Source organism: Phasianus colchicus, chromosome 3 (genome assembly GCF_987193195.1).
Source record: "Phasianus colchicus chromosome 3, bPhaCol1.hap1.1, whole genome shotgun sequence".
In the NCBI taxonomy this organism is placed as follows: Eukaryota; Metazoa; Chordata; class Aves; order Galliformes; family Phasianidae; genus Phasianus; species Phasianus colchicus.
The window spans coordinates 12,620,599-12,636,755 of NC_143438.1; the positions used below are offsets into that span (position 1 = coordinate 12,620,599).

A 16,157-nucleotide genomic window follows, 5' to 3' on the forward strand; every position below is an offset into this window, starting at 1 on the left:
TTCTCACTAATCGCTTATAAGTGTCTTGCTGACAGCATATTTTATTTTCAAGTTTACTTATTGTAGTAATCATGTGTTTCAGCACCACAATCTGTAACTGGTGGAAGGTGTTGGGACAAATCAATATATTGGAACAGAGATGTAGCACAGATGATGATTTACATAAGACTTTTTCATTTACTTTAAAAGAGCTTATTCCCTATCTACATGATATTTTTCTCTTTACTGTTGAGCTTTGAAAGCCATTACTTAAGTATATGCCTGACCTGATTATCAAGGAAGTTTGCTAATGAAATTAATAAAGTACACGTAAGCTTTGAGTTGAGGACACAGTTTTTCAGTTAAAACTGCAATCAGTCATGATGGTAGCATCTCTCTAAGGTGCTGCTCCACTCCGTTGGCAGTCTGCTATGCAAACACATCAACAAACAAGTGTTCTTCAGAACCATTAAACAGCATTTCCTTCACCTGATATCCTAAGCAATCATGAATTTTAGCTCTGATCCAATCAAACTTTCCATCGCTTTGGCTACTCAGTTGTCACAGAATAGGTGCTTACATAATCTTTTGTTGACGATGCTTCTTTTTATTCGTAATTACAATAAGGACAAGCAAACAGTAGAAATTCTCCATAGCAGGACTAAAAAGTTAGTCCAATTAGTTTGAATTTGCAAGTCAAAGCAGATCTATTTTTATTTTAGAAAGAGGATCCCTGCCAAAAATTATCATTAAATGAAAGGGGAATCAGAAACAAACACATGTTAATTTGAAGCTGCTACAATCTCCAGACACAGCAACTTTCAGGTTTCTGGAGTAAAGCACTGTCACACCAAAATCCATAGCAGAACTCTTGCTTTAAGGACCAAGATTTATATCCTTTGAGAAAAAGCACATTTTTGGTGTCCAACCTGCTTGATGAGACTGCTCACCAGCTGCTAGGCCCTCCATCAGAGGGGGAAATGATGCACGAAACAGGGAATACCTGGGTAGGCACCTCCCCTTCATGGAAAGTGTTGGCATTCTGAATACATTTGAAAATCTAACTACAATAGCAAAATAGCATGCAGGCGTTGTGGTTGCACCTATTTCTCTTATGCACTTCTTAAAATCTTTCAGAGAAGATTAAAAAAATAAAGTGTTTAGTGAATTCCTTTTTGGTCTAAGTTTCAGAAATATGAAACATCTTATTTGTAGAAGTGCTAAATGTTAACTTCTGAGAATTATGGCCCTTTACAGCCTCTTAATTCAGTCTTCCAGAAATGCTGGTAGCCATGTATGAAGATATCAGCCTTTTTTAATTATGGTGCTTTTTCCTTTTCTACATTTTTCACCTTTCCTTTCATGACCTTTCCTGGCCTTTCACTGGCCAGAGCCAGTGCTCCATGTAAAATTCAATTGTGGCAGAACTGTGTTTTTTAAGTCAAGAAATTTCACCCTGTGAGCACACTGTCAAACTCAGAAACACAACTGCAAGTTCAAAATCTTGAAAAGTCTTGAAAGAAGCACAGCGATGTTCTGAATCATTTTGAGTCTTCAGCTAGCTTATGTGGATAAGGTCATTTGAACTTTTGGATCTTTACAAGTAGAATATCACTACTAACAGGAGAACCTGTTTGCTTCTACTTCTTCCACATATGAACTTCTTTGCTTCAGCTAGAAATCAACCATCATGCATCCTGTACTCTGTGAGCTGCTAGAATGACTGCAAATGAGAAAAATAACAGAAAGAGAATAGACATTGAAACGGAACATAGAAAAAAAAATTGAGTGAGGAAAGAAATACTAATTACCCAGAAAAAAACTTTAAAATAGATACTGTTCTGATGTTTTGTATTGATTTTCCATTCAGTTATTTGCCGAGGTTGATATTTCTGCATCTAGTACACAGAATGTTCTTTTCTCCAGAGAGAGAACATTGTATATAACTGAATTGACCTTGTGTATTAGAGGGAAGATTAAACAGCAAATAAACCCAGGTTCCAGGCATATTTCAAAGACAGGAGACGGAAAACTCCATATATTTATAAGAGTTAGATAATTATGCAACAGTGAAATAGCTAATCTACTTGTACCAAATCAGATTAGTAACTTATCCCTAAAATCACAGAATCATAGAATCACTCAGGTTGGAAAAGGCCTTAAAGATCACTGAGTCCAACCAAAAATGTTCTCCACTGAGCTGAAACTGGATTTACCTGAAAGTCAGCACAAAGAACTGGTAATCATAAAAGACCTTAAATTTGTAATGTTAAGTATCTACCACTTTAGAATTGCATAAACACATGTCAACTTTGTGGCCCCAAATGGCTATTACAATGATCTACTAGGTTAACATTCACCTTCACAGCTGTAATTCATATTCAGAAAATGGACTGTAAGAGCCCAGAAGGATCTACTGAGGTTTAGAGAGGAAACTGCTGTTTAAAAAGCAAAGTTTAAAAATGTGCAGATATTGTGCACACTTAAACAGGAAATAGATATTGCCATACTCAGGTATTGTGAAGACACCATTTAATCCAGTATCCTGCTGATAGAATTGTCTACTAACAGATGTTTCAGAGCTCTATGAAATACAACAGTGACTTTTATAAATACTGCAGGTTCATAATGCATACTGGGATTTCATCACGACCCGAAGCAGATGTCACTTATGTTTTAAAGCATGAGAATTGACAGCCTTTGCAATTTCTGTGTAACCACAGAGGTTTATTTGTCTGAAAGACACCCAGTACTGCAGACATTTCACATCATGCTGCACATTCCAGGTAGCTTTTAAAATATTTCCTCTTGGACTAATAGAACGGAGGAAGTTGATCCCACTGGTTTGTTTCATCACCTTCATTTTTTAAACATCTCTCATTTAAACCTCTCTTTACTTTTTTTTTCAAATGAAATTACTTTCTGTTCAATGCCTTTTTTCTCTGTGATTCAGAGCATCATCTTCCTCCAAAAGCTGTGCACTGAAATACTTACGTACCTAACTCCTAAAACACTTTCATGAGGAGAATTAGTATTACGATCTAAAACAACTTACAAAACACAAACTCTGTAAGTTGATTTTTCAAAGTGTCCCATACATTTGCAAAAAATTTCTGGCTTGCTATGCTGTCATTCTATGAATGATAGCAAGGGCATCATTTTGAAAGGTTTGGAGCACACAGTGGGAACTACTAACACTAAAAAGCTCTGAAAAGTGAGGACTCATTTTATAAAACCAAATCCACAAACATCTGCATTAGGAAACACTGAGAAAAATGTCTGCCTAAGTGATACAGCTCACAGTTGGCTTTGATAAATTGAGTCTAGCCATTAATTTAATTCAAGAACAACTCGAATACGCTGTGACATCCTCGTTGATTTTCACTTCCTCAGTATACATCCCATCTATTCAACACAACTGACAGCAGCATTATGACCCAAACTGATGAATTTCCTGTGTGCCACCCCAGTGTGACTTCAGACACAGCACACCTTTTTTTGGCTCCTGGTTTGCCAGTCTGCAAGATGAGAAAGCCAGTATCTCTGATGAGAACCATGAGACCATATATAATTATGAAAAAAGACAGAGAGTGCCATTAAATCAGCCTTCATCTATCTCCCTTGTGGTGTTTGTTCACAAAGTATGAAAACAAAGCATTGAAATGCTACAAGGTATGAACAGTCACTCATTTCCTTACTACTCATCTATCCGTCCTGCACATGTACTAACGGACACAAAAATACTAAACAAATCTTTTATTCATCCTCAGAATTTTTTTTAAAAGCTACCTTTCCCTTGCATTTCTGTCTGATGCCTGATAAATAATAGATCATTTGCGTGGTGTTAGAGTTAATGTTACCAGACAGCATTTGAGAGAAGGACAGAAACCTGGATTCTGGTGGTATTTAGAGCACCAGCAGCCACCATCAAGATGTACATTCTGCAGCCCAGGTGCATCTCCATCAATATGCAACTTACAGAGCCCACAGCGACATGAATTTATGTTCATTTTACCCAGATAAGTGGATGATCAGCTCTTAATGGAACTTGGCAACAATTTTCTTCAACTATTTAAAGTTAGCTGGTAGGTTACAATACTGAACAATGTGAAGACATTGTGATCTACTCCAGGAATGATGACATTTATTCGTTCTGAAATTAAAGAAAATCTCGTTTCTTCAGCTTAAATGCTAACATTTTCCAGCAAGAAGACAACTACCTGTGAGCTGTTTAATACTTTGACTCAACTTTAAGAAATCTTTTCTAGCTATAACATGTCATCTGTTTTTTTTTTTTCCCCACAAAAATGTGTTCTGGATCCATAAAATATAAACAGCAGCATTTATTGCTATATCTATCTCTCCTCTCCAGGGCAATACTGCATATTGAAAAGGGGCTTAAAAATACTTTTCCTCTCGTCTCTCATTATGGCTGCATTACAAAATATATGTTTGCTGAATATACCCTAACAATTACAGATCTGGCCATCCTGTTATCAGCCTTTCCACAGTTCTATGGTGGTCCATCCAGGAGATGAAAACAAACATCCGTATTTCCAACAGGCACCACGTGTGCAATTCTCAACACGCAGAGGACAACGGTGTCCTTCATAAGCCTGAGAAATGCTTGATGGCTGTCTATCTCAGTACTTTGACAACCTCCTGTGACTCAAATGATTCTTGCAAGACGTAAGCCCATGGGACTAGTTCTACTTTCCCAAACAGATTTTCATGAAGAATTCAAGAGAACTTGAGAAAAAACTCAGGCTTAGCTACAAAAGCATTCTTCACACTGCTGGCATGCTACAATAAACAAACTTATAACATTTTCATACTAAACATCATTTAAAAACTGACTAAGGAGAAATGGTGCAAAACCTATCGGAAGGTTATGTCTATTTTCTGAAGTAAAACTAGTTTCACGCACAAATTGGAGACCTTGCCAAAACACCTCGCCTTCCCCCACCCACATTCTCATCTAGCAACTCCAACGTGCAGGACAGGCAACCACTGCTGGTGGCTTTAACAAGACTCACTCTCTTTAACTTCCCAGTCTGTTGAGGAGGGATGACCAACTAAGATGTTAATCGGGGAAAATGGATAGGGTAGAGCTCAACAAAAGCAGGGGGATATTGCATCCTACTGTCAAGGCAGAGAGCAGAACAGAGTGAAGAACACCTAAGCACAGGCAGATGGAAACAGAGCAATGGATAATGTGGAGGAAATTCTTTCCATGAGTGATACAAAGAAGTGGTCAAAGCACTAGGTGAAAAAAGGTCTGTCTCATAACACCAAATTCTTCTTCCACTCATGCTGCTGAGTAGAGCAGTTTCAAAAGGCACTGTGAGATTAAACTGATTTCAAGCTCCTCAGAGAATGCCATATTTAACATCAAACAAATGTGATTACAAAAGCTTTCACTCTATCTCTGATGTATTCAGAGCCATTGTAATGCTTCTCAAGCTCTAATATGCTCACAATTATGCACCCTAAAAACAGTTTTGCACACTAGTAGTCTTAACCTCTTTGTCTACAAGGACAGTGAATCACTAAGTGTTCTCTGAACTTACAAGTACCCACAAGCCTATTCCTAACCTCTCTGCATCCTCTGGCAGCTGACTCGTTTAGCCATTTTTCACCGGCCCACTGCTGTCAATAAATCACTGTGCTAACTCTGTGATGCCTCCTGTGAAGTGCTTTGGGAACTGTGGCACAGATTTCTGAGCAGCATCTGAGACCTGGTGCTGAACGGCTGACTCCAGGTTGACATGATGAAAAAAGGTTAAGCTCTTCCACTGAGCAGCCTCTTAGAAAGATTCATTGTGACTCCAGCTATCCCTTTTCTATAGCAAAGCTATCCTCTGTATCTGCCTGAATGCATAAGGGAGTTGACATTTGTCTTCCGTGTGGCTCATGTACTTAAGTTTTCCTCTCTTCTCATTACCCATGAAGGGTGATTACATTTCTTACGGAATATCACTGGTGATACATCACACTTCAGGACTGTGTTCCCCCTGCTGTAATGGAAACCTGTGGTTACCTCATCTTTCTCCTTTCTTGAATACCAGTCCTCCCACAAGTCTGCATGCTAGCCACCAGCATCCTACCAAAGAAGAATAATGGGACTCCCACTAAAGCTCATTAATAGTAAATTATTTTCAGTTAGTGAAGGCAATTTTCTCAGTGAAGTCTCTAAAGAGGCAGGACTGCACAGCAAACACTGTCTGCCCTACAATTGATTTGAATGTAGTGGTCTGAAGGAAACCTCAGACTTCAATAGTGAGCCATTAATGGCTATTTGTATGGTGCTGGTCTGAGCACTGAGAAAAGGAGGAAAGGTACATTCTTTCTTTTGTGACTGGTTGATTATTCTTTTTTTTTCAGACAAACACTGGAAGGTCTGAATGGGCAGTCACAAGTGGTGGAAAAAGCCCTTACTCAAATAACTCCCACTTTACCGCATAAAGCAAGATTTTATTTACTTTTTCCTTCTAGGTAAAACAAAAGATAAGGCATTTACTGGCATTTTTGAAGTCCATCTTTCTGACAGATAAAACAAGAGATGCGCCCACAATAAGCAGATGATGAACAGTTCAAGGACATGCTGTTTCTAAAGGACAGACTCTGTCCCTTTCTCACTGCTCTGATAGCTCATTATTACAATTCCAGATTTAGGCAGGGAACAGTTATTTTCGGGACTTCTGAAGCAACCTGAGGAAATTAGGCATCTGAATCCACAGTGGAATTCAAAAGCTCTAGGCCAAGCATTTAAAAACCTTTGAAGAGGATGCTTAATAAAAATATGCAGACAGATTCCAAGTCTACACATGTACACACATTAAACACAGCACTGAAAAAGTATACTTCCATATCAAACAATACATTCTGGCTTGTGCTGTAACAGTGTATCCTATCTCTGACCTCACCTAGGACATACTATAAAGAGAAGGAACAGGAATGGTTGAAATTCAGAATGTCTAAAACATTAAAATCTTTTTAGTTCACATTTCTCAAAAACAAAACCAAGCAGATGGCTGGCCTGTGCTCAGTGATTGCTCCCACTACTACACAGGATATCTGGAAAACCTGAGTCCTGGCAGGGGGCAGCAAGGCATCGAGGCTGCTATAATGAGAGAAGTGCACTACACCCCAGAGCCATGTAGCAACCAGCACAGCCCAGAAACCTTGTATTTAAAGACATGAGCAGGAGTCTGAGCTCCTTTAAACATCCAGGAAAGTAGGATGAAAACCTCACCACCCCATCAGTTAGGGGGCAGATTGTCTGGGCTCTGGCAGGACATGACCAGAACTCATTTGTCTTCAAAAAGTAACTCTGTCAGGGCAGATCAGTGTTCACTCTGAAGAAATTTGGCCAGAAAGTCCCTGGTCACCCCTAAGCAGGAGCTGCTATGAGTGTGGAACTGCTGTTTCTATACAGCTGTTTTTGAAGAACTAAAAACAGGGACAAGAAGGAAGTGGTTGGAGCCACTCTGAATGTGGCTGGGATCGCTTCTGAATGCAAATCAAACAAACACCACTGGCTATCTATCAGGTTGGCTTGGGGCACAGGGAAATGCCTGACACACAGACCAGGATTGAAATGCTCTCAAAAGCATGCAGCCTCCATCACAGGCATGTTTTCTAAGTTTCTTTTGTCGTAAGGCAAAAGAAATTACTATCAAAGTTCTCCTTCACAGGTGACACTTTTCCTGGTAGTGACAAAAAAAAAAAAAAAAAAAAAAGAAGAGGGACTGAGGGGCACTAATGTAGGGAGGCTTTAATTAGCCACAATATGTTCGTGATCTCCTTCCTGTGACAGCTGAAGAAAAGGTAAGAAGTCAATCCATGACCAGAAACAGAGTCTCCCATAAATTGACTTCATGACTTCCACTCATTTCATCAAATGAAAAAATTCCAGAACTGGAGAATGCAGTTCATTAACAGCAAACCAGTCCTCTGACAGCTATTTCAAAAAGCAGCTTTTGTGTTTTTTTTGTACAGAAGCTGCTGCTGGGACTTTGTCAGTTCAGCAGTTAAAAGTAATCTTTAATCCCAGAGCAAATTGTAAAGTGCCCACAACAACGAGGCGTTCTGGGACTAAAGTGATTGTTTTAATTTGTGTAATACTAGCAGCAAGCCGCACTTTAGAATTATTCTGCCTAATTCATCTGCTCCAGAAGAAAGACAAAACCATGATAGAAAAGAGTCTTCAAGAAATGGGCCCACAAGAACCTAATAGATTTAACAAGGCCAAGTGCAAGATTTTAAACTTGCTTTGGGACAATCCCAGATAAGAGTACACACTGGGAGAAAACTCCGGAGAAGAACATGGGAGCTCTGCTGGACAAAAAATCTGGACATGAGCCAGCAGTGTGCACTTGGAGCCCAGAAAGCCAGCAGTATCCTGGGCTGCAACAAAAGAGGGGTGGCTTACAGGGATAGAGAGGTGTGGATGAGAGAAGTTGTGGTCCCCCATCCCTGGAGGCTCAAAGCAAGGTTGGATGGGGCCCTGGGCAGCCTGAGCTGGTGGGTGGCTCTGCCTACAGCAGGGGGTTGGAACTAGGCAAGGTTCCTTCCCATTCTGTGATTCTATGAAATTAAGCAGATCTAAAAGTATTTGATTTCATGTGTATTTTGATAAGGGAAGGTGCAAGAAATCCAGTGATAAAAAGGAAAATAATGTTACTACTATGTTCTATGATTCTATGCTTTGACAGAACACTCAGCAGGATCTGACTTTTCCCTGTCAGATCTGTTCTTTATATTATTTGGGAAAGAACGGGTTGCCAGACTCCTCATAAAGTTTCTAAATGTGAGGCCACAGTGCACCTACCTAATAGCATTCCAGCAGTCAACACACTTCCCCTTACTTCATTTAACAGACTGTTACAAACGTGCAGATCTCACTGCAGAAGTGTGCAAATAACTCACTCAAAAGCAGGAATTAATGTTTTCTTACCTATTCTCCACTTATATTTTTAACAACGAAGCCATCAAAATGCAGCAAATCAATTCCACCCACCTCTTACTGTCTCCCACACTGCTTTTTCTGTGTATTTTTAGTTGTTCTGATTAAAAATTTACCTCTCCAGTACCAGTGAGGACACACTGCATTTCTTGATTACAGTTTTGTATACTTTTTTTCAGCCAACCCCCAGATCTCCCTTACAAAGAAAACTGTGGAGGCATACCCTTCCTTCCTTTCCTTCTCTTTCTACAGAAAAAGACACGTTAGAATGAAATTTTAAAGAATCACATCCCAGACTGGTAGGAAATCCACCTCTCTCTGCAGAACTCAAAAAACACTTTTTCAGAACAGGGATGTGAGCCTGTCACACTTGACAAGATTATGCAAGGTACCGAAGAGAAAGAGATGCAGCATGCTAAGCTGAAGAAAACATTTGCAGGACTGCTCTCCAGCTGCTCATCCCCTGGTCTGAACACACAGCCAGGGCTGCCCCATCCCAGGTGCAGAATCTGGCACCTACTCTTGCTAAACCTCAAGTGGCTGGCAATTGCCCAGCTCTCTCATTTGTCAAGATCTCTTTGCAAGGCTTCTGTGCCCTACAGGGATTCAACAGCCCTTCCCAATTTACTGTCATCCACAAACTCTCTTAATGTGAATTCAAGTCCTGTATCCAGATCATTTATAAAAACACTTTAGAGAACTGATCTTAAAATGGAGCCCTGGGGTACCTCACCAGTGACTGGTTACCAGCCTGATGTAACTCCCTTTACTGTCTTTATTCTTTTCTACTCCTGCAATTTCATGTGTGTGTGACCACAATGCTTAATTTCATGTCTCAGAACTACAATACGGTGCTCGTGCTGGAATTCTCTTATTGCCAGGCTGTTTTGCTTACAAGAGGCAGAGACTCTTCTATCCTTTGATTACCATCCAGCCAGTCTTCTATTTCTCTGTGAAGACTGTTTCCTTTCTGAAAGTCTTGACCACTGTGAAGGGGACTATTTTCTGACTTAACTTCTGAAGGATATTCATATTGATTAGAAATTAGTGGTAAGTAGAAGATCTGCCACTGCAAAAAAGTAAGTGAAAATAAGGGAAAAAAATGACTGATTTTTCTCCTTTTAGTATCAATAATAGACCAAAGTATTCTCTTTGTTTTTGCAAATGTTTGTTCACCAGAATGTTCCGAAGTGAAAAATGTCAGTAGCAAAACCTTATTCATTCTGTATTTGCACAGTAATGCCTAAAGGTTCTGGAAGATCTCTGAGGATTTGAAAGAAACAAATTCAGCCAGGTAGCAGAAACAGTGCCGTTACCTTCCGGTGGCTGGTCACACACAGCTCCCACAGCACTCAGGAACTGACAACTCAAAGCAAATCAAAGTGAGCTGATTTTACAAAACATGCACAGACAATAATGTTTCACTGATCAAATACACGAAAATCTAAATGTTCGCAGCTATTGTTTCAAGTAAAGGAGATCTTAAATTTGCAACGTGAACACTGGAAAATATTTTGCAGACTGCTATGGGACATTTCTTCTTGATTCAGCTTGTCATGCAGATACTCCAATACTGTTCCTGCCATAATTTCACTCAATTTCCTGGGCATTTCAGCAAAGCCACAACTTGCTCTTCATATCCATTAATTTATTCTCCATATGCCTGGATATTAGGTGTGATGCAGCCATATTGCGCATTATTCACACTGAGTGAAGTTACATCAACTGTAGTCTCAGCCTCATATGGTATTGATTCCACGAATACCTTAAAATTCAGGTGACAGTAGATCTTACTTTCTCAAACACATTGGGTCATGCTGCTCCATGATGGTCTTTTATGCAAGGAGAAATGAGAAGGTATGAACAACATATCCTGGTATCCATGAGACCTGACCAGTCTCATGTACAACTCACTCCCTTTCTCAGATTCATGTTCTGTATGCATGAGCCACATCTCACAGGTGCTGCTCCTCTCCTACTCAAGTAACCTGTATTCCCAGATTTCCCACACTGATGGAAGGTCAGTAGATCCCCTGACCAGTTCCCTGGAATCCCAAAGATTGTTTAGCTGCTGGGATCCATAGGGTCGTCTCCTCTTTTTTGATACCTCATGAACACATTTGGGTAGGGCATAAGGGATTGCAGACACCTGAAAGGTCCACGATCTCCTTTTAGTTCAAAACTTTTGAATCAAAAGGAACATATTTCGTCGGAATAGCTGAGATATAACTGAAGAGTTCTGTGAATCACAGGACTCTTGCTGAGCATCCCCACAGTTATCTTAGTTTACAGAATGGCTTTATATAAATGTTACCTACCTCCATTCAGTTATATAAACTCAGTTCTCTGCTTGGAACAGAGACCTTGGATTACTTTGCTTTGTCTACTTGTTGCACTGATCAACACGGAATACAGAGGAACAACAAAACTCAAGAGGTACACACAGAAATGTCTACATCTCCTACCTAATGCTAGTATTTTACTTTCTAATAGGGAAAACTTGTTTTTCCACCTCAAAGTGAAATAAATTTCTGCTTGTAACATTTCACAATTAATCTAGCCCTACCAGGCTGTCATCTATCACAATTAGTTTCAGCTGTCAAGGAAAACAAAACCAAAAATATCTGCAGTCTGAACTGAACCAAAAGGTTATTTTCTGGAAAACCTTACTCACATATCTCACATTACTCAGTTTGCCTTAATGCCGTGTCTTGTTTAGTTAAGTTTATCTAAGAGGCACTTAGGCTGGAACATTTCTTTATTAACCTACCACAGCAACTTGGCTTTCTCCTATATTTGTGCCTTTCATCAGGGGGAATACTTCCTGCTGGATTTTTAATTGCCTGTGCTTTCCTGGAAGATAGCTTAACGTCATCACCTTACAAAGGTGGATAATCAAGAAATGTATATATTTATATATCTTTTTCCTGGTCGTGTATTCCTTGTTTAAATAATTACTTGTCTCATACTTTCTTCCCTTTTTAGGTTTCTGAACCACAGAAAAGTCTGTAGAGAACTAGAGAGTATCACAGAAACAGCCTCTATGAAGGATCTTAAGTAAAAGACATTTTTCTATGTTCTAAATTAGTTTTATTTGTATAGCATTTTCTTTATGGCCCTATAACTAAGAAAGGTAGTTTAAGAAGGAAAATAAGACTACTAGATGTCCTAATTCATCTCCCCTTTGCTTCTATTTGCACAAAACTGGTATATTTAAAGGATGTAAAGTCTGAATTTTAAATTCCAGTAATGATTAATTATATACATGAACATACCGTGCTGCTTATAAGTAACTAACATTCAAGACAGTAGCACTGCTGGCTTCTCTATCTTATGCACTTTTCTCCCATCCTCCACACCAGAATCACTACAAATTCAAGATCATGATTACATGCATCTAGATCCATAACATTCAGATCCATAGCAACACTGAGTATCTCTTTTATGTTAATTTCTCTGCCCAGAGGCTTTTCTGCAAAACCAAATTAAAGAAGCCACTGTACAGTTCCTGTAACAAGGCAATTATCTTGGAATTAAGACTAAGTAGAACACACTTCTTTTCAAAGAGTCAGTCTTCCAAAGGCTTTGGAAAGCAGACAAAATGCTGTCATTACAATGTCATCAATTGCAAAAGTTTCATATTTGCACACACCCTGTTCTAAGAAAAAAGGGTATAACCATTATGGCTAAGGTACTATTTATCTACTTTTTTTTTTTTTTTTTTTTTTCTTTTTAATGAGGTAGATAATCTCCTTAGACTGCTGTAGTTGTTGCTTTTATAATGGAGTATTTTAAAAGATTTTTTTTTTTACTGTTACTGCATTTGAATAAATTGAAGGGGCTGCATCACTTACCAACAACCCCTTAGTGACACCTGCTCAAATTCTTCAGACCTGAAGATGATAAATGTTTCCACTCCATCGTATCAATGCATATTTGGACATCTGCTGAGTAAGGGTTTAATTGCCCTAGGGGCAATTCTAGGAAAGTCCTAAATTTGTGTGAAAATTCTCAGTGAGGAGTCATCCTTCCCCACCCATTTGCATAAATCACAGAGGGAAGCAGAGAGACACTCCTTGCAGAGGAATAAAAGATCTTGCATTGAAGAACTGTCCTCCCTGGCATATATTCAGGTATATGTCAAAGTATATCAGAAAAGAGAACACATACACAGGAAATTCAGAGCACTGAATCCTGTTCCCAGTTCACCACTCTACTAAAATGGAAGATACTGTTCTAATAAAAGAAGAGGAGCACAACCCATGAACTGAGTCGTGACTGATGCAACTTTGCCACTGAGACTTTCCTTGTATAAGCAGATTCCTGAACCCAGCTGCAGGAGTAAGCACAGAATAACACTGTCTCTATGAGAGGCCACAGAGAATAAGATTCTACCAAATCTTTATCCTTGGCAGAGGTGCTCATGCTACAAGCAAGCTTTTCCCCCAAGAGAAGATGTAACAACAAAGGTCATCACATTGGGTATCACCAGAAAGAGTGTAGACTGAACGTGGAACAGAGGTGTTGTACATACAATAAATACTCAGCACAAGCAAGCAGAAAGGATAAGTATCAAAAATGGGTCCAATATCCCAAATTCTACAGATCATTTTGTTGTTAATTCTACTGTATCAGAACTGTCAATGTATCAAATTCATAAGAATAGGTCCAATTCCTGAATGTAGGAAGTAATATTCTAAAGTGTTGGGAGCACAACACAAACCATTTTGCATCATCTTCAAGCAGTGTTCTAGTTAGATTTGCTACCTGCCTTTCTAGAGCCAAAAAAAAAAACAAACAAAAAAACAACAAAAAAACAAAACCCACAACCAACCAAACAAAAAAAAACCTAACCAACTCTCAAAGAGGAGATATTATTTTAAAACCCAATTGAGTAGCCAGAAGTATATCTACTTTTGGATTTTTGAAAGAACAAATTGAAAAACAGTGCATATGAAATAACTGATATTTGTCAATTTTTGACACAACTGATACTTCTGTTGGACAAACACCCTGCACACCCAGAACAGTTGTTCCAGTACTGTTAGATAAACAAGAAGGTATTTTCAAGCCTGAGAGACTGTTCAACAGCAAAAATAAGCATCAGAATAAGGAATAAAATGCATTTTTTCTGCCCATTGAACACCAACAATAGTTTTCTGCAACAAATCATTATTATCCCTAATATTTATAGTAAAGGTCGACTAGTGCATCTGTACTAGAACAGGAAAGGAAGAGAACAGGGAGACAAACACTAGCCATTATGCAAAAAACATGACTGGGATATCAGACATATTACAGATCAGAGTGCAGTGCATTGGCAGACGTAGTGAGGAGGGCTCACTACTGTTCACTACTGTTGTATACTCAGGTATAACACGCTGCGATTGCAGTCTGAATACCATAAGCACAGTAAGAATGCAGAAGTGAAATTCAAAGACAGTGTTTATAAACAAAAGCATTTATTGCTGAAATTGTAAAAATGTTTTGGAAGTAAAAAACAAAATGCATAGATGCTGTAAGAATCAAGAACTTCTTGTTGTAGAGAATTAAAATATTCCTATTCCGACAACAGGAAAAATATGTTAAAAGTTTTACTTACTTTGGATGGGTATATTCATCCAGTAGGACAACTTTTTCTATCAGGTCTCCACCAACACTTCGAGCCAAGTCATAGAAATCATTCTTAGAATATGTCTCAGTAGGCAGCCAAAAGGAGATGTCATTGATCAAAGGTGGGTATCTGCTGAGTGGCTAGAAAAATTACAAAAACACACTTTTTTAAGTGGTTGGCCTCGGCAGGAATCCCTGCAACTCTGTTTTGATCTGATATAATACACACAGCGTACATTTTGAAAGCCTTCTGAAATATTTTTTGAAGAGCACAGTGTTCACATAAACAACTGAGATGCGAGATTTTGTACTAGGAAATGTCTTCTAGAGATCTCATAACCACTTTGATTCATTCAGAGGAAGATGACTTCTAGCTGCCATTTCCTATCCTGTTTAATCACCCTCATTACTGGCCAACCTTTCGCAGGCAGACAACAAAGATGACATCTTCGGTCCTCCCTCTCAACTTCATTTTTTTAAAAACACAGTTAACTTACAAGGGCACTCAAGTAAAAATGCAGATTTGCAGATAGGAAAAGCATTATTTCTGCAAGCTGTGAGCAAGGATCAAGTTTGTGGTTTTGGGTTTTTTTGTTTTTTTGGTTTTTTTTCCTAGATGTTTTGGCTGAGATTTTAAAAGGAAGAAATGAAATAAAAATCTTGTTTTGATCCTGAACACACTTCCAGATCAGAGCTGCTTAAAAAGAGGAGTTCAACATGTTTACTTTTTGGTAAAATTGCACTTTTTAAAAGCACTTTTCAGGTTTTTCACAAATTTTCATGTGTAAAATTTCTACATATTTTATACAATTGTTAAATAGCTTATGGTTATCATTTGTCCAATTTCATGCTAAAAAAAAGTCTTATAAACAGGTGCCTGCTCATCAAAAGGTTACAATCAGAAACATATTTTGGCTTAAAAAGAAGTATCAGTTCATTTCCCAGTGGGTTTTATATACAACCAAATATCTATAGCAAAAAAAAAGTACTGCTAGTAGCATAACTATTAATTCCACAAATACCACAACAGTCTATTAAACATAATGGCGAAACCATAGCATCTTTAATCTAGACAGAAAGGCCTCATCTTGTGGTTAAAGCAATGTAACTATTTATTTGTACAAGTAGGAAGGTTAAGAAAACAAGACAATTCTCAGTTTTGATGCAACTTTCTTGAAGTCAGCGTATTTCAGATTTGCCTTTGCTGAGTTGTTTTCTCCTTTAAGGAAAAAGCAAATGGTAATGCTCTTCTTTCCTGCCCTCAGGGTCACGAAGTACCTTAGTTCTGCCTTTCATTAATGCACTAAATTTGAATGAACTTGTTTTGCAAAACTTTTGGGGGTCTGCAAGAGATGAAAATAGCTTTTCTTATTTTGTTTATACGTTTATGACAGCTGAGTCATAAAAGTGTATACTTTGGTCCACTCAAAAATGTGTTCCATACCTGGGAATGTTTTATGACAGAACAGTGAAATCCTAATACCTACTGAAGCAATAAATCTCTTAAAAAGGCAAACTTACAGCATGCTGATCTACACAAATCCTGTTCTGTACTGTGTAAGCCAGTCAACACATGTATGATAAAGAATATAGCGCA

The 16,157-nt window shown here is 38.5% G+C and overlaps 1 protein-coding gene across 3 annotated transcripts in view; it reads right to left on the minus strand.

Moving 5' to 3' along the window:
• FARS2 (phenylalanyl-tRNA synthetase 2, mitochondrial) overlaps positions 1-16,157 on the minus strand; it is a 243,254-nt gene that overhangs the window by 63,891 nt on the left and 163,206 nt on the right. For all 3 annotated transcript variants that reach the window (XM_031589316.2, XM_031589315.2, XM_090136983.1), the window contains one exon: positions 14,550-14,701. In XM_031589316.2, coding sequence (XP_031445176.1) covers positions 14,550-14,701 — 152 coding nt within the window. The remainder of the gene's footprint in view (positions 1-14,549; positions 14,702-16,157) is intronic.